The 26,047-nt window shown below is 55.2% G+C and overlaps 10 protein-coding genes and 1 non-coding gene across 11 annotated transcripts, besides 2 other annotated features; 6 read left to right on the top strand and 5 right to left on the bottom strand.

The window, feature by feature from the left end:
- Nucleotides 1-468: 468 nt before the first annotated feature.
- CYME_CMR286C (hypothetical protein, conserved) lies at nt 469-1,293 on the bottom strand (the record flags this gene model as incomplete). Its single annotated transcript, XM_005538482.1, has 1 exon — nt 469-1,293. One exon carries the CDS (start codon nt 1,291-1,293, stop codon nt 469-471), a length of 825 nt encoding a protein of 274 aa, XP_005538539.1.
- Nucleotides 1,294-2,973: 1,680 nt separating this feature from the next.
- Nucleotides 2,974-3,744, top strand: CYME_CMR287C (60S ribosomal protein L8; the record flags this gene model as incomplete). The annotated part of the gene is made up of 1 exon (XM_005538483.1): nt 2,974-3,744. The coding sequence occupies one exon, from the start codon at nt 2,974-2,976 to the stop codon at nt 3,742-3,744; it is 771 nt and encodes a 256-aa protein (XP_005538540.1).
- A 430-nt stretch (nt 3,745-4,174) lies between these two features.
- CYME_CMR288C (probable molybdopterin synthase Cnx2) lies at nt 4,175-5,293 on the bottom strand (the record flags this gene model as incomplete). The annotated part of the gene is made up of 1 exon (XM_005538484.1): nt 4,175-5,293. One exon carries the CDS (start codon nt 5,291-5,293, stop codon nt 4,175-4,177), a length of 1,119 nt encoding a protein of 372 aa, XP_005538541.1.
- Nucleotides 5,294-7,533: 2,240 nt separating this feature from the next.
- On the top strand, nt 7,534-8,440 carry CYME_CMR289C (NADH dehydrogenase I iron-sulfur protein 75kDa subunit; the record flags this gene model as incomplete). Its single annotated transcript, XM_005538485.1, has 2 exons — nt 7,534-8,044; nt 8,115-8,440. The coding sequence occupies 2 exons, from the start codon at nt 7,534-7,536 to the stop codon at nt 8,438-8,440; spliced, it is 837 nt and encodes a 278-aa protein (XP_005538542.1).
- Nucleotides 8,441-9,152: 712 nt separating this feature from the next.
- On the bottom strand, nt 9,153-9,959 carry CYME_CMR290C (hypothetical protein; the record flags this gene model as incomplete). Its single annotated transcript, XM_005538486.1, has 1 exon — nt 9,153-9,959. One exon carries the CDS (start codon nt 9,957-9,959, stop codon nt 9,153-9,155), a length of 807 nt encoding a protein of 268 aa, XP_005538543.1.
- A 2,098-nt stretch (nt 9,960-12,057) lies between these two features.
- On the bottom strand, nt 12,058-14,121 carry CYME_CMR291C (ATP-binding cassette, sub-family G, member 2; the record flags this gene model as incomplete). The annotated part of the gene is made up of 1 exon (XM_005538487.1): nt 12,058-14,121. One exon carries the CDS (start codon nt 14,119-14,121, stop codon nt 12,058-12,060), a length of 2,064 nt encoding a protein of 687 aa, XP_005538544.1.
- Nucleotides 12,616-13,833: a sequence feature (possible transcribed region).
- A 2,036-nt stretch (nt 14,122-16,157) lies between the features above and the next one.
- On the top strand, nt 16,158-16,850 carry CYME_CMR293C (hypothetical protein; the record flags this gene model as incomplete). The annotated part of the gene is made up of 1 exon (XM_005538488.1): nt 16,158-16,850. The coding sequence occupies one exon, from the start codon at nt 16,158-16,160 to the stop codon at nt 16,848-16,850; it is 693 nt and encodes a 230-aa protein (XP_005538545.1).
- Nucleotides 16,851-17,085: 235 nt separating this feature from the next.
- Nucleotides 17,086-17,456: a sequence feature (possible transcribed region).
- On the top strand, nt 17,434-18,486 carry CYME_CMR295C (hypothetical protein; the record flags this gene model as incomplete). Its single annotated transcript, XM_005538489.1, has 1 exon — nt 17,434-18,486. The coding sequence occupies one exon, from the start codon at nt 17,434-17,436 to the stop codon at nt 18,484-18,486; it is 1,053 nt and encodes a 350-aa protein (XP_005538546.1).
- A 785-nt stretch (nt 18,487-19,271) lies between these two features.
- CYME_CMR297T lies at nt 19,272-22,703 on the bottom strand. Its single transcript, XR_002461626.1, has one exon. It is a non-coding gene; the product is annotated as a hypothetical transcript (transcript).
- On the top strand, nt 20,276-20,989 carry CYME_CMR296C (hypothetical protein; the record flags this gene model as incomplete). Its single annotated transcript, XM_005538490.1, has 1 exon — nt 20,276-20,989. One exon carries the CDS (start codon nt 20,276-20,278, stop codon nt 20,987-20,989), a length of 714 nt encoding a protein of 237 aa, XP_005538547.1.
- A 334-nt stretch (nt 22,704-23,037) lies between the features above and the next one.
- CYME_CMR298C (heat shock protein DnaJ) lies at nt 23,038-24,447 on the top strand (the record flags this gene model as incomplete). The annotated part of the gene is made up of 1 exon (XM_005538491.1): nt 23,038-24,447. The coding sequence occupies one exon, from the start codon at nt 23,038-23,040 to the stop codon at nt 24,445-24,447; it is 1,410 nt and encodes a 469-aa protein (XP_005538548.1).
- Nucleotides 24,448-26,047: the final 1,600 nt, after the last annotated feature.

Consider the following 26,047-nt stretch of genomic DNA (forward strand, 5'->3'; position numbering starts at 1 on the left):
TCATTTTCGCGGTTGCTCAGTTTTGAGATCGATTATCCTGTTTTTACGGAAACCTGGATGCATGATTTGTTTGGCACTCCACGGGATTTCGCAAGAGCGAAACCATGTTGGTGCTTACAGGTGCAGGCGCGTTCCGCAAGCATCGTATACGCTTCATGGAGCTGGCACGCAGCTCTGCAAGCCGGCATCGATCCGTTGAGTTCCAATATTGTCGCATGGACTGCAACTCATACACAAACAGCTGGGCGAAATGCATTCCGTGAAAAATGGGCACCTCGGGCATCTCGCCGCATGCGCAGCGCTCGTGTCACTCGACTCGCACGCATCACGCTGCAGCGTCGCCGAGGCATAGTCGCGGATGCCGGCAGCTGCTCTTGTAACGCAGATGTATCGATTGTTTGGGGCTTGAGATTTCCTGGGAAAAAATGCACCGCTGATTCCATGGGAACCACGCATGCCCATAGCGTCCTATCGAAGCGCTTCAGCGTCGGGATTCTGCAGCGATCCAAAGAGCAAGAGATCATCGTCGGGAGCGCGGATCAGATCACAGTGCAGACAGATGATGCGACGTGCTCCCGCAACTCGATCAGCGCACACGGCCTCTGGCTTCGGAAGCGCGCGGTCATCCGGAACATCGAGCGCTCTGTCCCAGACAAGAACTGTGCCCTTCCTGTGCACCTGCGGTAAATTGTTGTAGTTGACACCTCGTTGCCACATAATTTCATTCTTCATTCCTGTATCCGTGCCGCGAAGCGTCTTGTGTGCGTCGTCGAGGGAGAGCTTGTCCTTCTGCACCAACAGCCAAAACGCAGTATTATATTGGCAGTTCACATGGCAGTCTACCTGACGCCAGGCCAGGTAATCACGCACGTGTCGGAAGCTGGGCAGAACGACAAGCCTCGCGTCGAAACTCGGTGTGTCGCGCAGCGGTGTCGACCCGCCCAGGTGGCCAGCCCAGCCGCACACGAACGCGCTGGTAAACAGTGAGACAGTCACCGAGAGCAACTTGCTCGTGCGCCGTCCGAAAATTGTTGCGTCTCGGCGGAATATGAAGCTGTACTCATCACTGTGACCGTATGCAATTCCGACCTGTCCGGAGAAGGCCTGCATAACGTGGCCGGCTGTCTCGTTCAAAAGCGTGACGAGGCGCTCATCAACCGGTTTCTCTAGGCCGTGGCGTTCGGCGAACTTGCGGAATACGCGACCGTCCACGCGAACTGCAAAGAAGACGTCCGGAATGATTTCGTCGCGGGACTCGAATGCTTTTATGTACTCGTACTTCGAGTTCGCCATCGGGCCGTTCGCGGCGGCTTCGGCGTCGGGCAAGGTGCCCAAACGCCTGCACCTTGTACCCGCCCCAAGTCGAGGAGTCGCAGTCGGGCACTACGCCCGTGTCAGACGAAATTGGAACTTTGGGCGGCTCGTCCCGATTGTGGCGACGATTTTTCCGAACTTGTGTTCGATGTACTGCCTTCATCATTCGGGGTGCAGCGATGCAGACGTGCCGATGTACACGACGTTTTCGGATATTGGGTCGTTGTTTCGGAGTGGCTCCGTTGACAATTTGCTGGTGGAATTCGTTGCGTTACTGGAATCAGAATGATGTGCTACGCCCTCGAGCAAGTATTCGTGAAATCACCGAGATCATCTTCGCAATTCATGTGGAGAAGCCTCCACTCTTCTCCTTTTTACGTGTATCATGTTTAAATCATGAATTCTCCAATTTTTCGATCTTTTTGGATCAAGGCAAATCGCGGACGCAGCAATTCGCGCTGCCAGATCGGCGGGGCCAAAAATCGACGCCGGCCCGTGACGACTTGTTCATGAGCGCATACCAGAAGTTCACGAAGAATCAAGTCAAATAATCGAATTGGTTCGAAAGATAAGTCCTTCCCTGATTGTGGTCATCGACGAAACAGCATTCCACAGCAGCGCGATACCTCTGAGGGCATATTCTCCCAGAGGCTCCCGTCTCTGCCGCATGCATCGAAAAGGGTCCGGTGCACGGGCTGCAGTCATCGCAGCGATACGCTTCCAGATGAGAGCGCACCACCGCTCTGCGCAGAGAGAGCGTCGAAGAATCGACATTGCTCGAATTGCGCTCCAGCGTGGATATTCTTTCCGGTGCCTGTTTCATCATGTACATGACAGCGTCCCACAAAACCCGTATGGAATGGAACAGCGTGCGCGTGAGCGTGCATCGGACAGCGTACTCGCCACGGGGATTCTCCAGAGAATACCCGTGATCATCAGGAACAGCAGCATGCGGGGAAACGGTGGAGGGCATCGAGGTGAGCTTTTCTGCACCCGCCAAGGGCAAGCACTGAGCGATGAAGCACGTCTCGCGCGCCACAGCGCGGCGCTCGGAAGCGACATGGTTGGTATATTGGAAAACGTAACCACAGCCATACGTTTCAAGTTTGAAGTGCGCACCGAGACTCTACACACCGTAAGCGAAATGGCAATCGAAGCGTCAATTGCTGATTCTGCCTGTACCGGAAATACATCCACTACAACCGGAAGCAGCGAAATCTGGACTCAAACGCTGTCATCAACGTAATGCTTCTGCTGCTGACTACGGTGCTGGAGGGAAAGGAGAGACCGGCACATTCAAAGTCGGAGATGAGAGACAGGAAATGGAAGCAGTCGTAGAAAAACGCGCAAAAACTTTTGCTGATGGCAAAGGGCAGAAACGAGAGCTTGAAGGCGTATGCGCGTCTTCATAAGCATGTCCAATTTTATGGTAACATGGGTGTATCGGAGGCTCGAGTCGGCAGTGGACGCATGGCTGTCCCAGAAATCACTTTTGTCCATATTGTATCTATTATATCGAATTTTATCCAAAATGGATCGCACACGGCGAGCGGCGTCGCCATCGTCCAGCTCCGGCTGCAACACTTGGATGTTCTTACTACCCCTCTAGGCTTCAAAGGTTTGCTGCAAGGGCTGCTTTCTGGGAGACGCTGACGCATCATGGGTCGCGTCATTCGTGGACAGCGTCGCGGTGCGGGCGGCATATTCAAAGCTCACACATCGAAGAGAAAAGGGCCAGTAAAGCTTCGCCCCGTGGACTTTGCTGAGCGCAACGGTTACATTCGGGGGCTCGTTACCGCCATCGAACACGACCCGGGACGCGGCGCGCCCGTCGCGATCGTTGAGTTCCAAGACCCGTACCGCTACAAGAAAAGGAAGGAACGCATCTTGGCTGTCGAGGGCATGTACACGGGCATGTCCGTGTACTTTGGTAAAAAAGCGGTCCTCGCTGTAGGAAACACGCTTCCACTCTCCTCTATGCCGGAAGGTACCATTGTGTGCAACCTCGAGACAAAGGAAGGCGACCGAGGCACGCTTGCCAGAGCCTCCGGCATGTACGCTGTTGTGGTGAACCATCTAGAAAACGGAAAGACTCGTGTACGTCTACCGAGCGGCGCTCGCCGACTAGTATCGAGCTCGTGCAGGGCGACAGTTGGAGTTGTTGCAGGTGGCGGCCGAACAGCGAAACCCATCCTCAAAGCTGGCCGCGCATACTACAAATACAAAGCGAAGCGCAACGAATGGCCGCGAGTACGTGGCGTAGCTATGAACCCTGTGGACCACCCGCACGGTGGTGGTAATCATCAACATGTGGGCCATCCAACGACTGTTGCCAGGGGAAGTGTTCCCGGTCAGAAAGTTGGTCTCATTGCAGCCCGTCGTACTGGCCGCATCAGCGGTACACGTGAAACGCGCGTCAAGGAAGAGTAAACTTATCGCGTCCATTTTCCTAAAACAGACGACAAAGACGCTGAGAATTGTCCACGGGGGTCGAGCGATCACTTCCGCCGACCTTCGTTCGCGCGGCTGAACGATTCAGGCTGCCACATACGCACCAACTCGAAATCTGGGGTTCCGGTCTGAGACTCTGGCAGACCTTGCTCGAGTCGATGGGCTTTCGAGCTTTGTGCAAGCGAGGATCACTGGTCAGTTGGTATTGGTGTTGGTCATGGTCATGGTAATAGAGACGCGAGTGGCGCTTATGCGGATGCCCCGATATCAGAAAACACCATAGTACCATTCGGTACTTGAGCGTGCTTGAACCACGCTTCCCATCAGCAAACGGTGAGACTATTAGCGCGCTGCCCTTGTCGTTATGGGGAAACATTGCGGATGCTGCTCCCGGAACGTCATGGGATGCTCATCCTCCGATGGCGGTCATGGGACGATCGTTTTCGGTTCGCCTTGGAAGATCCCGCAGCGGATCACGTGCACCGCCATGTGCAAAGGCCTTGCGAGCGACAGCAGCATCGATCACTGCGTCGAGTTCCTGCCAGTCACCCCGCTGAATCAGATGCCGCAAACCGTATTCTGTTCGTCCAAAGAGACATGTTCGAAGATGCCCCGTTGCTGTCACGCGCAAACGATTGCAACCCGCGCAAAAGTGATTGCTCATTGAGGTAATGAAGCCCACTCGGAGCGCGGAGTCGCCGTCACCTCGATAAGCCCAGTATTTCGTCGTATCATGGGGATCGAGCGAGCGCTGCACCTGTTCCCGGGATTCGGGCTCGAATCGACCGCGGAGACGTTGGAGCATTTCGGCGTAGGGGACGAAGCGGTTTGATTCCCAGCCGTTGCCGCTAAAGGGCATGAACTCAATAAAGCGCACCGCCTGTAGCCGTCCGGGACGCAAAACGGTTTCCATACTCGCAAAGTATTCGCAGAAATCCAGTAACTCGTCATCATTGATACCTCGCATGACAACGCAGTTCACCTTGACGTCTAGTCCCGCCTGAACGGCTCGGCGGATAGCTCGTAGGACTCGTGGGAGAAAAATTTCTCCAGACCGACGAGTTAAAATTGTGAACCGCTCTGGCCGCAGTGTATCGAGCGATATGTTTACTGAGCGCATGCCACAACGCTGCAGAGTCGGCAGGTGTCGCTCCAGCAGCACCGCATTCGTCGTCATAGAGAGCGCTACCACAGGACTGCCGCCCGAACCAGTTCCCACGGCAGCATTCGTCGAAGATGCTGCACTCAGCGGTGCGAGTGCGTCCAACACCTGCTCTACGTCCTTGCGGACGAGCGGCTCGCCACCGGTCAGCCGCAGCTTGCGTATCCCTCGTTGCCGGACCAGGTGCTCCGCAAGAGCTGCTATCTCTGAAGCGGTAAGACACTCCGCCGAAGGTGCCAGGTTCGGCACACCCGTTGCTGGCATACAGTACTGACAGCGAAGATTGCATCTCTCTGTCAGTGATAATCGCAGGTAGTTGTGAACGCGGCCGAATGAGTCCGTTATAGGTCGCATGACAAGTGACATTACTTGGAGCAAGGCCAACGCGCTCTCGAGCACACGATCAGGGGTGTCGATTCGCCCTACCTTTCGTGAGAGCAGCGTTCCGTATAAGCCCTGTGCAGAGACAGCGCTCCGGGTCGTTGCGGAGCCACCGCGCCACGTTCGAAGCGGGGTGTCTGCTCGCTGCTCAGAAGGCGCAAGTCACTCGACTCCACGGGTACGCACTCCAGGTCTGCCCAGTGGTCGGACAATTTGAGGTGCTCGACCCGAGCACCCCTATGAACTGCACGAAAGACGTGCAACTCCCTGCTATACTTGTTCTGAGCACCTTTTCTGTTGCAGAGCTTCGCACGACTGGCGTCGGGGCTTTCGGAGCCAGCCGCAACGCTACCGGTGCCCGAGCCAGCGGCAATAGCGACGACGCTCTAGCGCAGGTTGCGCTCGTGCGCTTCCGAACAACTCCTGCATTTGCATTGGGTCACTGCTGAGGCGGTTCGGACGAGTGATATATCTGGGGACGGAAAGCTGCAACCATTCTTGTGACAGCCAGCACAGCGATAGTTTCGTCATGGGTATTGCGAGAGAGAGAACACGGGCGATTGACCTGGTGTGATGAAGAGTCTGCCGGTTTAGAGCCGTTTCTGTCTCCTGGTACCAGCGGACTGATCAACTCGAGAACACGCCGCATAGCAAGCAACGATAATTTCTGGTAGATCCCTCCATAGCGAGCGCATCGCTACCCGAACCTGCACATTGGCTCGATGAGCACGCTGCACCGCGAGCGCTTGTATTGCCCAGCGGGTCGCACAAAGCACGCGAACATGTGCGGACAGCAACATGGAGACGCGCACCTGCATGATTCTTGCGTGCCGCTGGTTACTCTGGCGACCTTGGATAATAGCAGCGAACCTCGGATGCGTATCCAGAGGGCATTTTTGGAACGCAAGGCTCGCAATGCGCATCACGCTTGTACGAGCATCTGCATTTATTTTGGGCAAGGCGCTCATCCTTCGGAATGCATCCTCAGCGTGCATCAGTGGGATCGCATGAGTACTTTTCACGGGTCTCTGGATGGCGTTTGAAAAGCCTGCTCCGTGGAACACGTTGTGGTCGACCCGCCGCTCTTGCGACGCCTACTGCGATGCGGCTCCAGCTGCAAGAGTGCAGCGCCGTGTGCATGTAGCGCATACCTGCAGGCTTTTCCGCGCACGAAGCCCACAGCGCTCGGCTCGCAGAGGCATGCTCACAAATGCGATACAGCTAGCAGATATATCACATCTTCCGCTGAACGGAAACGCGTCAGCTAATGCCACGTGCCGAGTCAGGAAAACGCAGCGTGCGCTCAGACCCGTCTGTCTTTCAGGGCAGACTCGACACCTGGTAGAACCCACGACCTGATCGTTTGCTCTATGGCGACCTAGTCCTGGTCGCGGATAGACCCTGGAAGTATGTTGCGGAATGATGGATGCTCTAACAGGTGCACCGAACAACCACCTGATGGGGGATGGCTCATTCGGGCGAAAAACCCATCGATCATAGAAGAAATTGCAGGCTAGATGCCATTCTTTGCGGATGTTCGCAGCAGACTCGGCACACGATGCAACGCGCGAAACGACCAGAACATCGGAGAGGCAGCATGGGTCATGAGACCTGAACATAAACCACAGAATAATGCCATTCTTTGCGGATGTTCGCAGCAGACTCGGCACACGATGCAACGCGCGAAACGACCAGAACATCGGAGAGGCAGCATGGGTCATGAGACCTGAACATAAACCACAGAATAATGCCATTCTTTGCGGATGTTCGCAGCAGACTCGGCACACGATGCAACGCGCGAAACGACCAGAACATCGGAGAGGCAGCATGGGTCATGAGACCTGAACATAAACCACAGAATAATGCCATTCTTTGCGGATGTTCGCAGCAGACTCGGCACACGATGCAACGCGCGAAACGACCAGAACATCGGAGAGGCAGCATGGGTCATGAGACCTGAACATAAACTACAGAATAATGGATGCTTTCCAGAACACCAAAATGCATCGCCTAATCTGGTATCCTTCGTCCTTGTAAATGTTCCGTTGAACAATTGAGCACACGTCATCCGTTCGTTGCCCGCGGAGGCGCCTCTCTCAAGGGCGGTGTGCGATCGCGAGGGCGTCACGCACGGCGCGGCTGCATGCGTGCGTTGCGTGCGCGCGCTCAGCCGAGTCTCTTGGGCAAGCGCTTGCCTAGCTGCCTGTTTGCGTCAAAGTAGGCTGATGTACAGTCTAACGAAGCTCAGTCGGCAACTCTGGAAGTTGGAGAGAACTAGTGTGCGTTCCTTTTTCGTGGAACGGGCGTTTACCCTGGGAACCCGAAGTACACGGGGTCGGTTGAGCACCAGTGCGTCGGTCTCGAGCAGTGCGCAACCAGCCACAGCAGCCGCAACGGCTCCGGAACCTCCCAAGCCACCGCCGAAACCAGACCACGTGCGTCTGAAGATTGATGGAAGAGAGGTGGAGGTTCCTCGGGCGAGCACAGTGATTCAAGCGTGTCAAGCTGCTGGCGTGAACATCCCTCACTTTTGCTACCACGAGCGGCTGTCTGTGGCTGGCAACTGCCGCATGTGCTTGGTTGAGGTTGAAAAGATGCCCAAGCTTGCAATCAGTTGTGCGCTGCCCGTCATGGATGGCATGAGCATCATAACAGACTCGCCGCGGGTGAAGAAAAGCCGTGAGGCTGTGCTTGAGTTTTTGCTCAAGTCGCACCCGCTGGACTGTCCAATATGCGGTAAGTTTTCAGCACCGTCGAACTTTCAACTCAAGAAAAGAGCAAAATACTAACCGTTTCGACTTTATAGACCAAGGTGGCGAATGTCAACTACAAGAGCTAAGTATGGTGTTTGGTTCCGATCGAGGACGCTACTACGAGTACAAGCGCACCGTCGACGACAAGTACTGGGGCCCGCTCATCAAAACCGTCATGACGAGATGCATCCACTGTACGCGCTGCGTTCGTTTTGCCGAGGAGGTCGCAGGTGTTGCGGATATCGGCACCGCCGGACGTGGCGAATCGACCGAGATCACCATGTATTTGCCGGAAAAGTTCTTCCAATCGGAGCTCAGTGGCAACGTGATCGATTTATGTCCAGTTGGAGCACTTACTCGAAAGCGTTATGAGCATTGAAAACGAATTTGGGCAAGACTTTTCAAAAATTGATGACGAACTCTATGCACTGATGAATGGAATATTCCGTTATCCCTGTCCGAGAGTGAAGATGAAACTCATTGCGGATACCTGATGGACTACCTGAGCACGGAGTTTGTATCTATACAGTATTTCATGACGTCCTATGATGAAGCGGACCCAGACAAGTCCACTGAGATGCTTGGCTCTGCATGGAAGTCGCTGGTGAAAGCTCGATACGTGCCGCGATTCTCAAGTGCCGGCCGAAGATCAAGTCCATGGTTTCATGCGCGCGTACGTGAATTCTCGGGTGTGTATGGAAGAATGCGGGTATGCATCGGCTACCGAATGCTCTGTGGCGCTTGCATTCGCGGCACTGTATCGTACACATCGTGATGTTGGTTAACAGCAACAACAACTCGCCCGAGAAATGACACTCCCTGAGACCCGGCTACCTGCGACTGCACATGGCGATGCGGTAACCAGTCAGCAGTGGAAATGGCAACCTCGAACATAAGAAAATTCGCAGTTTTCTTCCTATACTCCTGTCGAAGAACAAGCAGTGCGTGACTTCACAAGCTCGCAGCGCGCTGTGGTCAAGTCGCATACAGAACCCGACGCCGTGACACGCGGGCGGGCGATGGTCTCTGGTCGACCTCCAAAACATACCATCGCTCGATAAAATTTTTTGGTTACTGCAAGAGACTCAGTGTCAGCTGGTCAACGTGGAGATTGGCCGATGTTTCGGACCATCCATCAGACCCAGCGGCTGCGAGACCGTCGATCCGTTTGGATTGACACTAGTCGCCCAAGTCGGGTGCAGTGCAAGCGGCCCGTCGGTGCCCGGAGCGCCCCGCGGTTCGCCCACCAGCGCAGGACCTGGAGGCACCCACTTGCCGTTCTCCATTGCGGTCCACAGGGCAGATGCGTCACAAGGATACGCCAGTTGCGGGCTCGGTGTCACCGCCCTGGATCTCGGTGAAAGCGCACCAGTGGTTACTGTATCGCGAACAGTATCGACGTCATACTGAATCGCGACAAGAATGCGCCCAGCGAAGCGCCCGGCCCGTGCTCGACCTTTCTTCAGCGGATAGTGGAATGAATACCAAAGTTCACTCCGCCCGGAAGTGTCAAACTTTATCCGCGATAGCGGAATACGTACGCGACTAACGACTTCGGACGTTTCCGTACAGCAGAATCCATGGCGCATTTCGCAAATATCGCAGACGATAACAAAATCAGGAAGCGTAAACGCGTTACATTGGCCGCTTTCGAGACAAAAGCGCTGCGGTCCACGACTCTTACGCCTGAACGTAACAACGTTTGTGGCGAACTCCGTTTCTTCGTTCATACGAAGCTGGAAGCTTGTATCTAGCCACACACGGACAAAGAGCCGACGGGGAAACATCCCGACTTCAACGTCACGAATCTCACGCACCGTGACGGACACGCTCGAACGCATACCATTTGGCGTGTAAATCGTCTGTGCGAGCGACGGCGTCTCTCTGGAAAACTGCATCAGTTTTTCAAAACAATAGAATTGTCGTGACCTGTACACTACAAAAGTGCGTCCCTAGAAGTTATCTATTGCAGTTCAGCGCTGTTCTTCACCTGGTGTAGCGCAGAACCTCGGCACTGGAGAAGCCGGGAACAGCGTCGATAGGTTGCATGTGCGCGCGTCATTTCCAGGGCTGCTGTCGGGTGGCCCGCGCACGTGCGGCGATGCCAAATGGACACGACTGCGCGAGATTGAAACGGCAGGCGATGAGACGCCCTGGGGCTCGTCGCTTCCAGCACCTGGAACAGGATCCAGCGATTGCGCGACTCGAAAGGCCTTTCTGGTACCGAATGCGATTCCGTATGTGTTGACGGGTGGCAAGGATGCTGGATCCAGCTAGTGTATGCTGGAAAATGTCTAGTGGGTTTCAGTGGAATCGCTGAACACCTAGCTTACTGCGCAGTGGTACACTCGCGCACTGATACGAGGCAGTGTGCGGAATCCGCCGGGGATGAAGGACTGCTATGAAAGAGGAATACGGTTCGCTCCGACGCTGATTCGAGGCAGTGCACAGAGTCCACTGAATATTCGGAACAGCGGTGCTGGAGGAGCGTTGTTTAGCTGGCTGCTGATGCGAGGCAGCATGTGGAATGCGCGGCGGATCTGGGGCATGTGACGGAATCGTGTACTGCATACTGCGTCGACCGGGACTGGGAAAATATCAGAGAAACCCATCCATGGTAAGTTCTGCGATCAACAGGAATGCGTCGTGCACCATATTCAGCTTCCCAACAAAGGCAGCAGGGAAGTCGATAAAGCTGGGATCCACTGCCAGTGCTTGGAGGCACGTAGCGGCGCATTGCCGCCGATGCACCAGTGCAAAGCGTTCCTGTCAAACACGATTTGTCCGTGGCAAGACACAACTCAAAGAGCGTCGAGCTTGAGTTTCGGATCGATCGGTCGTTGTTCAAACGATGAGGAATCGAGCGCTTTGAACCCGGGGGACAGGGACCCACGAAAGCATCGCACAGGGCCGGCGGTCGACGACAATCGCCTCGAGCGTGAGATTCCGCTTTGGATGCGAGCGCCCTCGGGTCGAGGTCAACTATATTTGCATTTTCGAGGATCGTCGAATCTTGGCAGCGATCCCGAAGAGCGCATTGGTTATCGGCACCAGAGGAGGTGCCCATCATTTCGGAACGCACACCCAAGCTCCGCAGTCCACCATCCAGACCTTCCTTGGTGAATCACGGTTCGAGTAGACGATCCCCAGTATGGACGCCGTAACGAGGCGGGACTGCTTTGCTACGACCTTGAAGGTGTCAGCTCGAGACTTTTTGAAGGGAATTCCATTCAGAAAGCACACATGTCCATAGTTAGACAGGGTTCAAGGCCATGTCCGATCCGCAGACCCCTCAACTTGGCCAGTTCTATACAGTATCGTGCGCTGCGGTATGCATGGAGTGGCGCTCTCCGTACCCAGCTGCGTTGATACAGGATATCATACCACCACCACCACCACCACAAACAAAGACAAGTACGGACGAGACTTGCCTGCCGCTGAGATCGCAAAAGGCCCGGCACTGCGTATATCGCGCCACAATACCCGTTGCCAAATGCCGATCCCACAGCAATCTCAGTTGGGCCAAGACGTTGCAAAAGCAGAGGGCAGCACACGATTGATCGACTCGGAAAGCCTGCATTGTTGTTCGGAGCCCAGGTGATGCCCCCGCAGAAGCGGTGCGTGCTCCTGCAAACCCAGCTTGCAGATGCTGCTTCAAGCCTTGATACCGCCGTTCGTATGCGTTGCGCTTGCATCAAGCTCGAGACCCTTGTCCACGACGCGGATTCGGATTCAAGAGAGGACTCGATAAAATGCGTGCGCCTGGCATTGCCAACGACGAAAGCATTCCGGGGAACGACGCAAGCTAGAAACGCAGCGTTCGAGTCTATGCGAGCAGCTTGCATCACTGATGTCGCGATACCATTGCGTTCACATCAGACTATACCGAGGCCATTGATTCAATAGGCGCTAGCTCCCCGAGCCCAGAAATGATGTCGCTTGGCACTGATTGCCGTTCGGAGCATCGACTCAGTCGCACTTCTGCAACGCCACCGTTCAGATGCTTTTCTGGAGTCGCGGCTTGTTATAGAGCAGGAACACAAAGGCAATTGCACGATACGCTACATCAAGCATGATTAGAAAACCGATGTTTCCGCCGATACCAAATGAATTGATGTTGTACGTGACCAGTGGATTATTGGTATTCGAACGCGGAATGTACCCGAATTCATTGTCCATGACAGCCGCGAATCCATAGTAGATAAACGACACAAAGCGAAGCCATCGCAACCACACGGGAATCACATCAGGGCCGATAAAGAAGCCGCCGAAAAGCAGCGACAGCACGATCAGTACCGGAGCGATTGCCGCTGCTGTTTGCGGGCTACTCGCTGAGGCGCTAGCCATAAGGGTCAGTGATTCCGCGGTATGGGCCGTCAACAGCACAAGCACCACGAAGATGAAAAAAGAGGACGGATGCGGTTGCAAGCCTACCATCCAGTACGTGATGCAAGCGAAGAGAATAGCGAGCACCACCAATCGGGGAAGCTCGGCGACGCTCTTGGCGAGGAAGTAAGCACTTACGCGATAGAAACGCGATAAGCGCTCTCGCAAGACAATACCCCGCTCAAGCGGGAACAAGAAAACAACGCCGAAAGACGCACCGAAAGCCTGATTGATAAGCAGGAAGAAAAGAACGCCGGGTACAGCGTTCAAGTCAGAGGAATTGCGTCCAGTGTTCAACCAGATCAAACCCAAAACGACTGAAAAGATGATCGTCTGAAAGAAGCGCGCAAAGTTCGTGCCCTTTTCGCGCACCATGAGTTTGAAGGAGCGCTTCACCAGGAGCCCAAACTGTACCGGCCACGGTTCAGCGTAGTTCGGTTCGCCTTGGGACGAGAAGAGCGACACGCCCTTACGCGTTACTTTGGTATGCAGGTCACCGATGGCGCCCAACGGATCATCCAGCGGCAGCGAGGCCTCCGACTTGTGTTCGAGAAAGCGATTGGCTAGGTAACTGATTCGTGCCCGTGTCTGCTTCTCCAGTGTCTTGGAGCGCGCATTCAGAGAGATCAAATCCAGTGCAAAATCCGCTGGGTTAAAGTAGGCCGGACATGGATACTTGAGCGCCGCGAAATACGGCACCATATCTTTCGCCGGACCAAAGTAGATTTGATGACCCTCGCTTAGCAGCAACAGGTAATCAAACATCTGGAAAATCTGCGAACGTGGTTGATGAATGGTTGCAATGATCGTACGCCCGCGTCTCGCTAGCCGCAACATCGTGAGCATCACCGCCTGTGCCTGGAACGAGTCCAGGCCGGTGGTCGGCTCATCCAGGAGCAGTAGTGGCGGGTTCGTCACCAATTCTATACCGATGTTCACGCGCTTGCGTTCACCGCCACTGACACCTCGCTGTACAGCGTTCCCGATTAAAGTATTGGTGGCGTTTGCAAGGCCCAGCTCCGTGATCACCTGCTCCACGCGCCGCATCTTCTTCTCGATGGGCATCGAGGCGGGCAAACGACACTGCGCACTAAACTCGATCTGTTCACGTACGGTGAGGTCAGCAAACACGCGAGCGTCCTGCTCGACAAATCCCGTGTACCGGCGGAACATGTTGACGTCGCGTTCGTGCCCGTTGATACGTAGCTCACCGCTAATTTCGTACTCACCAACAGGAATTCGACCTCCAAGCATCGACAAGAGGGCAGTCTTACCCGCGCCACTACCCCCCATAATGGCGAGCACTTGACCCGGCCGCGCGTAACCAGTTATGCCTTTGAGAATGGGCTTTACCACAGTCTCCTTCGAGCGTTTAAACGGGCCACCTGTTTTGAGTCGTACCGACAAGCACAAGTCGTGCCAGTTCATCGAGAAGGTATGCTGCTGAATAAGCGAAACCTCGACGCTTTTTGATTCCATTCTTTGTCCTTCAAAGAAGGAGCCTTGGCCTGCATCCGTGCTAAACTCGGCGAACTCATCGTCTACATGGGACTTGAGCGGGTCAAAGGGTACGTAGCTATCTCTGTTGCCGGTAGCGTTTATCTCCTCATTCCGGTGCGCGGCAGTTGCGCCTGCTTCCTCGTCTCCAGTACCGTTTTCGTACACATCACCCATTGTTTCATTCTTTTAGGCTGACAGCACAGTTACCGTTCAAGAGCAGTGTCTTGTAGTAACTGGGGCACAGAGCATGTGTACGGCTCAAAGGCACCCCGCGTGGCCGTGTAGAAGGAATGAATCTCACGAAGATGGACGCGTGACGTCCGGCGCGCCAATCGCAGATACGCATGCGAGGCACTCTTTGTCCAGTTTACTGGCTTCGAGAAGCGGTGCGCATCACGGGGGCACCTGCCAGATTCCCATCCGTCTTTGAACTCAATTGTGTTTCACTATTAGGAGCGTGTCACCAAATGCTATTCGCTGGTCAATAGCAAACACGTTCGAAGTGCGTTCATTTGAAGAAATAAAAAAAATTCAAGGGAAAGGTACGAACATGGACGTCCGGAATCCTGAAGGGCTGTCATCGTCGGGTACCGGAAAACACGAAAGAATATCCACTTGGCTCGGACCAACATGCGAAGAAGAGCGAGTAACGAAGAAGTAGGAGAGGGGATATGGACGAGAAAAAGTGTTTGCTCGACGGGACGATGATGAGCCTGTAGTGGCACAGGGGGCGCGAATTTCAGGAACCCCTGCACTGATGAGTTCAAGCAGAGGCAATAAACACATGGAGGTCGGGAACCGAAACTTCAGCGCCGCCATTAATATCAGACGACATGCGGTGCCGAAGACGAGACTCGCAGAGCAGTCTCTCAGGCTCGAGATGTGCAAGGATGAACTGAAACCGATTGCAATCGGCTGGTCACAAAGGGCTACGATGCGTCTGCGCGCAAGTGTATGTATACCCTCTATGGTCGTAGAACGCTGATCGTTTCACTGGTATGTACCCGCCCACAATGGAAACGAGAATTGAAGGCACACCTCAAGGCTATTGTAACTACTCCATTGCGAACAAGGTCATCATATTCGTGTTTGCAATAGTCTCGTTTGTTCGCGTCTACATCGGCAGCATGAAAGAGATCGTCAGAAAGCGCATGCCGTGCATCGACGCTGTCTTCACTCAGATAACCGCCGTATGGGCGCTTGTCGGAGAAATCCTCTTAACCGTCGCAGTGGCAGCGGGCACTTCTCGCAACAGAAACCGCTGCCGGCTTTTCCCTGGATTGAATTCGGGTTGCTTTTGTTCGCATGGATGATAACGCTCGGGCGTGTCTGAAGATGCCAGGAGCGGGACACTCGTGAAGAACGATCCCATTCCGATACAGCTGGGGCCCCGAAACCACTTCCGAGTCCCTGACGCGTTTCCTTCCGAAGGGGAGCACAGCGAATGGCCGGCAGACCTTGAACGTCCAGTGCGGAATAGCGGACGCTCTCCCGGATGCTGGCAACAATCGCGCCAGTGAGAGTCGTTGGTTTGTGTAAACGATCCTACACCTTAAAAGAACTGAAGCGTTCCTCAGCGTTCCAGGTTATGTGGATTCTGGCCAGGCCTCCTCTTTTCATGGAGCAGGTGTCCTGGAAAGAGCGTCCTCCCTCAGAGATGACGCCAGGAGCACAGACGCACTGTAGACGAGACCAGCTTCCCAAGTAGTCCTATTTGTGTCTGGTCCCCTGATGCGAAACGCGATACCCATGTCTGGGTTTGATGACATTGTCCCAGAGCTCCACGGCCGCTCAGCAATTACATATCTCACTGGATGTGTGTCAACGTAGATGCATCGCTCCGGTGGTGACAGGTCTGCAGGAGGCGCACGCGCGCGCACAGCGGCCGATCTCGCGCACTGACCGAAATAGCCCACCGAATGGGGGAGAGCGCCCGCGCGCTCGCCGCCGCAGCGCGCGCACGGCTGCGTGCGTGTCCCCGATCAGCCGGCCAGTCGTCCAGAGGATCGCACCAGCGTCCGATTTGGAAGCGGCCGCACACCAAAATTGGCCTCGGATCGATTTAGGCAGTAGGTCATTCGCGGCCTGTGTCTCTCCGATCATGAAATGAACTAGTTCGGTGTTTTGGCATTTAGCGGGTGTGCTCTGTGCGGCTTTGATTGCGACAGGAAGCAATTTTGCTTTGGAACCGTAACCGTGAACCGAAAAGAATGCAGCGGTACGTTACAACAATACTCAGCGTTCTTTTGCTGTGTGGGCTGCTTTTCTCTGCTCCAGGAGCGATCAGAGCGGAGATCGAGTTGAGTCTGGTGGAGCTACCGCTCGATCTTCACCATTCAATGCCGAACTACCCTTCAGGAAACTTTCCGGCGCCGTCGCCGCTGCTACCGCACCCACCAGTGTATGACGAGAATCGCACCGCAACACTCATGCTGACTGGAGCGCAGGTGCAGAACAGCAACAACGCCGGCCAGAACGACTTCGGGGTCGGGGGTGAAATTACGTTCAGCTCGGGAATCAAGTATGCAACTGTGTTCCCAAATGAAGCGCCTGGAACGTTCAAGGTTGTGAATGCTACAGAACTACTTTCCAACATTTCCTTCGCATACTTTGTGTACTACAAGCATCCACTGGCACAATACGCATCGCTGAATTTCCCAGCAAGCAACCCGGTAGCGAGCCTCTACCAGCCTAATCAGCGTAGTCCGAACTATACTGCCGGGGCAGTGGTGATCAAACAGTCGAACGTGATGCCGTCTTCGCACGGGTCGATCTACGTGAGCTTCAATGTCTATGACCCACAGAACACATCCCGCGTCCCGAACATCCCGAGCAGTCTACTGGACATGGGTGTTCTGAGCATCTTGGATGTACCTTGCTCGGGGGCTGGTATCGAGTGCTGACATAGGGATCGGGTTACATTCTTTTCATTGGCTTCATCGCAGGGTGTGCGTGGATCCACCGACAACCACTCGCATGTGGTCGTCGTCCAGCACCAAGACGCGAACACGATGCGCATTCGGTTCCGAGACATCGTCAGCAGTGTGTTGGATCGGTTCTGTGAAAATTTTGGCAAGTAAAATGATACTGGCGTTTGGGGTTTCCAGAATTGATTTTACGGCGCACGACAAGTAAACAGACGAGCGTGTCGATCCATGTCGATGTGATTCGTCGCCACGCACGCAGAGAATCTCGTTGTTCCTTTCAGATTCAGATGAGCACATCGGTAGTGACTTGTTTGGATTCCACGGACCAGATGCCTAGAAAATGGCACACGAGCGTTGGTCAAACGTCCAAAAGAGCTAGAGAAGGAAGGATTTTCAGCATATCCGCGGTGTCTCCTGTTCCACAATTCTGGTATTCTGGTCTTGATGCACGCTGGTCGGGGTTTCAGCGATTGCCCTCGTGCAACATTTGCATCCACAAGATCTGCGCGAAGCATGGATTCTCCTATAACGTCGTGAAGTTTCCGCACCGAGTACCAGAATGTGCCTCAGAGTGCCTGTGCTGGTATTCGGCACCTCGTGTAGCGCGCATACCAGGAAGCACCGCCAGATCAGACGCTGTCTCTGTAATCCAAATCGGGTTTCTTTCGGGTGCGCCACGCGCGCGGCAGCTGCGTGCAGCGCGCACGCGGACACGTGCACACTCGACACCCAATTTGGACACTACAGAGGACCAGGCTCGGGACCGTGCCAGACCGGGATATCCACTCTGTGTGTAGCACTGGACCGCTGCCAATGCGAAAGCTCGTGTGCAATTGCATTTGTCTTGATATCCCGCTCAGCCAGGGTGAGTTACAAAGATAGTGTTCATTGCGCTTGTACAATGTCTCGCCGACACGCATTGGGTAGCGTTGTATTGCTGGTGTTGCTCCTCGTGGGAATTCGATGCTGCATATCCGCAGCTGTTTGGCCGCGTTCAGAGATCGACACGGCACTCCTGGAAGAGGTGCTCGGGAGCGTTCGCGTGACCGAGTCTCATGATCATGAAAGCATGGAAGGTGTGCCGTCGCCACTCCCGTCGACACCACCGGTTTACGATATGAATCGCACCGCGACTGTGGTCATCACAGGTACGCAGGTTGTAAACAGCAACGGTGCCGGGGAGGGCCCCTATGCCTACGGGCTGGGCATCAGCTTCTTGTCAGGAATCCGCTATGCCACGGTGTATCCGAACAACGATCCCGGGAGCTTCCGACTCATTAATGCAACAGCTTTGCTGAAAAACAACTCCTTCTTGTATTTCATCTACTACAAGTCTCCGATCGCCCAGTACTCTGCAGAGAACTCTGCCGGAAGAGCTACCGTTGCGGATTTGTACACTGAAAACCAAACGAATCCGGATTTCGTGTCCGCAGCGGTGATGATCAAGAGGCTGCGCACCACCACGGGCAATCATGGTGAGTTCTCGGCCACATTCAGCGTGTTCGATCCCCATAATACGTCCGCATTGCCGAACATACCGAATAGTTTGCTCGATTTCGGCGTTTTAGGAATACAGAATGTGCCATGCGAGAATGCCGGCATCAGCTGCTGAGCCGCCCACGCCGGCTCCGATATGACGTCGACAGCGACGGATAGGGAGGTACACGCGTGACGCGGCTAAAATTGCTGCTTGAACGTTACGGAAAGATACAGATAAAACATGGAATGTTGCCTAGACGTGCGCTGGAGAAGCAGGTTCTTCTACTCGAGGTAACTGGTCAGACGCCAGGGGCGAGCTGGCGCTGCAACTCCAGGTCCGCGGTTAGCTCGATAGCCGGCCTCGCGGTGAATCGCATATCTGCTGCGATCCGCCTTCGACTGGTTTGCTGAAGCGGGGCAAGAGTTCGTACCCCGAAACACCAAGCTGTGGACGGCCTTTGCTCTCACGGGAGCATGATGCGGCAGTCGCACGCACGATCTCATGGTCACCGCACATAATGCACCGAAAAGCGGGTTGTGCAGCGTTCTCTTCAGCGCTCTGAAAGCGTTGAACAGCGTTCAGGCAATATCTCTCAGGTTCCAGAAAGCAGATGCTTGTGATGGCAAGCGTGCGTACAAAGAAGCTTCTTGTCCCGGACGAGAATCTAAAAGGTATTTCGTCCAGCTGATCAACATCCGTAGACGCAGCATGCATTGGAGCCGCGCTCTGGACCACAGCTGAGGCATCGTCGGCCATGCGAGCCTCACTGCACCGTGTCGAGCGTGTGCGGCACACGAGCTCCGCAGCAAATCCAAGGTATGCTCAACAAGTTCGACCCGGAGCTGTGCATGGATGTGCTCCCGGATCCAGTTAACAATCGCGTAATCGCGGAAGCGCTCGTTCGTGGCAACGATCATAGACCTTTTAAATACGCCATGCAACTATCGAAAATCGTACTGTCGAAAACTGAATCAAGCATGTCTATCGCGAACTTGAAATTCCAAGCTCAGACTTTGCGATTTGTTCGTATTTCAGAAGACGCACATGTGCGTCGCTCAGCATGGCTTAGACACATCCATGTATACGTTCTGCATTGAAGCAGAGTTTCGGGAGATACCCACGAAAACGCGAGATTGACGAGTGCCGCAAAGCGAAAGAATTGAGACCTCCAGCCCGACATGCCATACGAAGATTTTGCAGAAATCTCCCTCGGCAATCGGGAACCAGGGTCTTGATCCCTGCAAGCGGCGCCAGTCTCGACCGTATTCCAGACTCAGTTAACCCAGAGAAGCCGAAACGCGCGTGACGCGCATGCCATCGGGTGAAATCCCCTCGTGTTGCCTGAAAGCGAAACAAGCGTCTGCCCGCGTACGCACTCAAGCCGATGCACGTTGCGCAATCGTGAAGCCGTCGTGTCTTCGTCTAGCAACATTGGCGACGCACCCCCAGCGTCGCAGTGAGCACCTGTAGCGGGCTCGGGACCCCGCAGGTTCGTTGTGTTAAGCCTCTACGTCATGGACAAACATCGTTCTGCGGTCGATGGAAAGCCAAATGGCCTCTAAAAAATAAGAAGGGTCGACTCGCCTGGATACTGGCAGTGTTCGCGCTCCCCCGGGACCAGTTCGATACAAGAGTGTTGCACCAGAGGGACCGCAGGATAACCGTACGCGTTGCATCGGTACCCGACATTGCCGGGTGCTCCGATGGAACACATCTCCGCCCGGGCACGATGTCCAATATTGTCCAGCAGGCGATCGCTGCCCAGCATTGCACCGGACACGCCTGACGATGCCAGCTGGCGCGCGACCCGATCAGACACGCTCGATGAGGCTTACGCAGAGGAACGCCCTGTCGAACCGCACCAGCGTTCGCTTCAACGCACCTCAGTAACCGTCCGTAGTGAAGTTGCGACTGCTCAAAAATGGCCCTGTCGTGCTTTTGTGCCAAACGTACTTTCCAGAGCTTCGATCGAACGCCCCTTCCCGAGTATGAAGAGAACAAGAGGAAAGTGAACGCGATTGAGAGCTCACTGGGGCGTCTCATTCGCGACCTCGAAGCGGTTCAATCAAACTGGGTTCGGTTGGGTGACGTCTTGAAAGCGTTCGCATCCGATCTCAGCGGCGCTCTACCTGAATCAAGCAGTGAGAACGTCAAGGATACGTCAGAGAAGCTGGCAAAGTCCAGCGAGGAGGTCGGGAACGAGTTGCGCCAAACGCTGACGGCGGAAAAAGCGTCCCCCTCGAGTAAGATTCTCAGTTACCTGAAAGAGTTCCGTAAGCGGCTTGCAGAGTGCAAGCAAAAGTCATCCAAGATGGAGAACCTGGCGAAAGACTACGACGCAAGACGGGCTGTGGTCGATGACAAGGAAAAGGCGAACACTCCCGAGCCTAAGCTGCAACGCGTTCGTGATCTCATGTATGAGGCGGAGATGAAGTTCCGTGAGGCCGAGAAGAACGTGCTTCAACTGCAGAAATCCATCATAGATGACGCACCGTTTGCGTTCGAGGCAGCGATGGTCGGTCTCGCAACCATTCTGGCCGATCGGTCGCGTCTCTTGCAGGAGAAAGGTACGACATTTCGCACAATTCGCGACGCGCAGCTGGATGCAGTTCTGAAGCGCATCGATTCAACGTGATAGGCGTGCTTTTTTCTCAGGTCATGACGGGACCAGCGGGCATCTGCAGTGCACTGATCGCGGGGGCAGCAGCCCGTTGGCATCCCATGCAGTCAAGGCGCACTTCGATATCTCAGAACGCGGGCTATGCAACGGATGGCGCGAGCGCTACCACTGCTTCGCGTTCGCCTGGCGCTTGGAAGACCCAGTGCAGGCGTTTCATGCACGCCTGCACATTTTGACTTGGGTCCTGGTCAGGTCCAGTCGCGCAGGCCGGCGCCAATAATGCTTTGAATTCATTGAGACTATCTTTGGCGTGGATGCAGTAGCGTAAAAGTACCAAAAGATGGGATCGGTAGTCTGGACCGCTTCGCCCCGTGAAATGAGCGCCGGCACATCGGCGGCTCCAAATACCCCAGATGGTTTGTATCCTGGGCGCCGCGTACAGTACGTGGAGCCACGCTCTGCAGAGATGCTCACACACCGGTCCCGCAGTAAGGAACCGATCCATATCATCACCCGTGCGAGGCAGTGCGAGCAGCGTATGCATGTTGGTCGAGTTGCTTCGCTGGGGCCCATACCCTATGCAAATCAGGCCGAGGAGCACTACCGGCGGCACGGAGCTCTTTCATCTGCGAAGAGTTGCTGCCCGGTGTGCAAGTATTTCGCGCCGGGAAGCGCCCAAGTCAGCGCTCGGCACGCCGCCTTTCACGTCCAGAAACACGACCAGTACTTTATCGAATATTCACGCCGGCACCAGCGCATTCGCCGTATTCGAGCGCAGACGGATCACGGCACCAGCGAGATCGCGCTTGCCGCTGGGGCGCGTACTGCGATGCGGGTTCGAGGTTCATACCACGTATCGCCGCCAGCGGTACCGGCATTTCACTGGAAGCGATCGCTGCGATGACGGGAGTGTGCCTCTGAGACTCTATTCCATGCAAACAGAAGAGACCGGAGCCTCTGGGAGCATCTCCCGGGCGACGTATCATGGCGCTGCCGTCGAATGCCGTATTTTGGGCGTCCGCAGAGAGAGACGAGGATTTCGCATTCAGGCCGAATCGATAAATTGACGATACAAGTCTATTGTATTTTCGGCATGAGCTTTTGAATCAGTCACCAGGCGAAGCTGTTGCGTATCTCGCCCCGTCAATCCAGCGGCGCGAATTGCTGCGCATACGCGTTGCCTCGAAATTGAAGATGCATGATCTGAGCAGGCTGCACCGAATGAAAGGAGATACCTGAAGCCTTGTTCATGTGCACGAAATCAGAATGTCAGTTATTGAACGAAATTCTGTTCGAGAATATCCCGATTCATATTGATTCCGGTGACGTTAAGCATTCCAGCTGCCAAGTGTCGAATACACCACTCCGTACCTTACCAGAGAGTCCCGGAACGACGTGGGGATCCCGAATCTCGCTTTGTTCCAATCCGAATCGCAACAGTATGCACCTCAAAAATTTCGATATATAAGTCGAAAGACTGTAACAGTGCGATCCGTTCCCTGTTCCACGCCGTACTCTGGCACGGGTGTCATTCAGTACACAAAATCCGTTCTTGCCCAGAGGCACCTGGGAGTGCGCCTCCAGCGCTGGCGCTGCTGCTGCTGCTGCGCACCACGGAGGCGTTTCACCGATCTCTTTTTTTAATTTCATTGACAGAACGTTTACCTGGGCCAGCGTTCTCCGATTATGCGCATTTTTCTTTTCTTACTATTTTTGTGTGTGTTTTTTTCAGTGCGCGCCACGGAGGCGTTTCACCGATGCGCACGGATCGCGTAGCGCGGCGCGTGCGAGCGGGAACGCCGGCGCTGCTGGGGTGCGTGCGTGCGCGCGCGCGTCGCCCGTCCACGCCGCGCATCGTGATGCTTCGGCGGCCTTCAGGGGCGCGCGCCCGCCGCCTCGCCGTCCGGGGCGCAAACTGCCCATCATCCTTGGGGACGACGATCATCGAAGCTGGGCGCTGGCGTCGACGTGCCCGTTCATATAGAGTGTGCGCTGTGGTATTGAGTGAACATCGACTCGTGTCGGGCACAAGGCACACACCAAATAAGCTTTCAACACGTGGTATGGCGCCGCGAAGTGGTTTCGTTCCAGTAACTGGAGAGCGGCTGCTGTGGCGGTCGAGAGGCTCTCTGGGTGGTGTACCCTCGCGGGGGCTACCTCCTGATAACCCAATTCGGAGCGGAGGCTGGGGTGCGTTCTGTTCGCGCCGGTTCTCTGAGCGGGCGTGTCCCGCGCGAATTTTGCGCTGTACTCCTGCGCGCAACCGGGCAAGCTCGCGCAGGGGCGTACTCAGCCTTCGAGCAGAGGAGGACTATTACGCAAGGCTGGGTGTGTCGCGGAACGCAGCTGCGGACGAAATCCGACGCGCTTTCCGCCAAAAGGCGCGCATGCTGCACCCCGACGTCAACAAAGCACCGAACGCCAAGGAAGAGTTTCAGAAATTGTCTGAGGCGTATGAGGTGCTCTCGGACGAGAACCTCCGCAAGCGCTACGATATGTTCGGTGAGGCCGGTGTGAAGGGAGCGGCGGCGAGCTCTGGTGGCGGGCCCACCGGCTTCGCGGACTTTGCGGACCTTGGCGGTCTGGGTGATATCTTTGACCAGTTTTTTGGGGGCGCGGCTTCTGGTCGTGCGCGCGCCCGGCGTAGCGGTCCCGAGCCCGGTGAAGACCTCCGACTAGACCTCGAGATAGACTTTGAGAAAGCCATTTTCGGCGGCGAGGAGAAAATACGAATCAGTCACTTGGAAACCTGCGAAACTTGCAGCGGATCCGGGATGCGCCCGGGTTCCTCGCCACGAATGTGCACGATGTGCGGCGGCGCAGGGGTCGTGACGCAGGTTGCGCGGACCCCGCTAGGCGCTTTCCAGTCGACGCAAACGTGTCCGAATTGCCGCGGGGCAGGAGAAGTAGTCGATGAATACTGTGGCACGTGCGGCGGGCGAGGTCGTGTACAGACGCAGAAGCAGCTCATGCTCACCATTCCCGCTGGGGTGGATGATGGCTCCAGGCTACGTGTCCGCTCCGAGGGCGATGCTGGTACCCGCGGCGGGCCACCCGGTGACCTCTACGTGTACATCAAGGTTCGTCCGCATCCCGAATTTCGCCGAGAGGATCTCGACATTTATTCGGAGTTCACCGTGTCGTACCTCGACGCCATTCTCGGTCGGCGCATACGTGTGAACACGATTCACGGCCCTGTGGAGGTTTCGCTTCCGCCGGGTACGCAGCCTGGCACTGTACTGCGAATTGCCGATAAGGGTGTACCGAAACTGGGATCGCCAACACGCCGTGGACACCACTACTTAACAATCAAGGTTAGTATACCGAAGCAATTAAGCGATGCGGAGCGAAAGCTCATCGAAGAATTGGATCGCCTTCGAAAGGAGGATGCGCACCAGAACGGCTCCGCCAGCGGAACAGATGACAAGAAACGGGGAGGCATCTTCGGAGGCTTTGGGCCTAAAATGAAGTAGCCCTCGCTGACGGTTGCGAGTCGAGCACATGAGGCGAGCGACTCCATCTTCGTTCGTGGCCTGCATAAGCGCGACAGCGACTGCCCCTGACACCAACGAATATGGCGTTGGACAGGATGCCACGGCGAGTCGATGCGGCCATACCTGTTGCGTTTCTTTTCTGGCACTCCCTGAGCTTGGAAGATTGTCACAAGAACCGTATTTCAATCAGCAAGCTGTAGGGCGTGAGCGAGCACGAGCATGTGCGACTTGCTGGCCGGTGCATTTCCTTTAACCTCATCGCTGCAGCGCCTCGGTCAATGCACCATCAGAGGGATACGCATGCGTCTGTAAATGTCGGAAATCAGGTCGTGTGCCATGGATTCGTCATGATGCCTTTTGGGGGCACCATGTGTACGACGAGGTTGGTCAGTGAGGCACGAGGCCACGGCTTCGCCTGTGGCGATTGCATCCGCCGGTGCCGCATGCCGCTGCCAAGAATAGTTGACGGGAGACAGATCCGGGCCTGTGGGGGCGTTTGTCACGCGGAGCGTCTCGCCCTGCTGGGAAGCGGAACGTCTAAAGTGTCAAGAAGCTTCGGTTTTAGCGGCATTGGCAAAGAAGTTGTGGCACTACGCGCAGTAATGGAGAACAACGCGACACGATTCGCCTCTACGAACAGCCCAGGAACACCGTGCCCAGTGGATATGCAGACGGCGTTGCAGCGTTTCTGGGGTGGTAACGGTACCCTAATCATGCCTTGCGTGTGGCGAGAATCCAACGCCCACTCTCCTGGCCGCTGATCTTTTTAAATCGAAAATATTCAGCGTTCCAGCACAATACCCACACGGAGTACTTAATGATTTCCTCGAAAGTTCACTTGAAACAAAGACGCTAGACGCTGCGGAAGCACGAAGCATTGGCGGATGTTGAGCGGGGCGCTCCAGTCTCGGTTCAGAAGCTGCGCGCGCGCATTGGTACTATACGGGAGAAACACACACACACACACACACACACGCCATAGGCAGCTTCTCAACTTCGATAGCCTCGCCATGAGAAGTTCGATCCACAAAACCTACATAAATCTCGTGCATGGTGCTCTGTTCCGCTCTCTTCTTCTCTACCTGTTTCAGCGTACATCCCAGCCCATAATGCGTGTACGTTGTCCTGAACACATTGATGGGAATCGTGTAGAATCGTTTCCTGCACTCGTTATACGATGTCGTCGATTGCGCGTTAGTGCAGCGCTTGTGCGCTCAAATACGTCCATGTCGTTGACAACCACCATGAAACAACGCGACTCGTCAGTACTTTAGTTTTTCGGCTCCTTGAATAAGTTGGAAGAATGCGCAAGTCGTCTGGGTGCGCGCAACCGAACGCGTTGGCGAGACCAGCACAGACTCAGGTACTCCTGGCAAAAATCGTCTGCGTGAGGCAGTTGGACGCTCATACAATCTCTGAATAAAGCGCGCACAGCATTGTCCTCCAATCGAACCGGTCGCCAGCGCGTAGAGAAGGGTCCTGATGGCACCAGTCCTCTTTTCGCTCAGCGTTGTGGCGTCCACCGTGCCCGTCTGCCCGTAAAATCGGGCCACGGAAAAGTCAAAGAGCATTGTCTACG

This window comes from Cyanidioschyzon merolae, chromosome 18 (genome assembly GCF_000091205.1).
Source record: "Cyanidioschyzon merolae strain 10D DNA, chromosome 18, complete genome".
Taxonomy (NCBI): Eukaryota; Rhodophyta; class Bangiophyceae; order Cyanidiales; family Cyanidiaceae; genus Cyanidioschyzon; species Cyanidioschyzon merolae.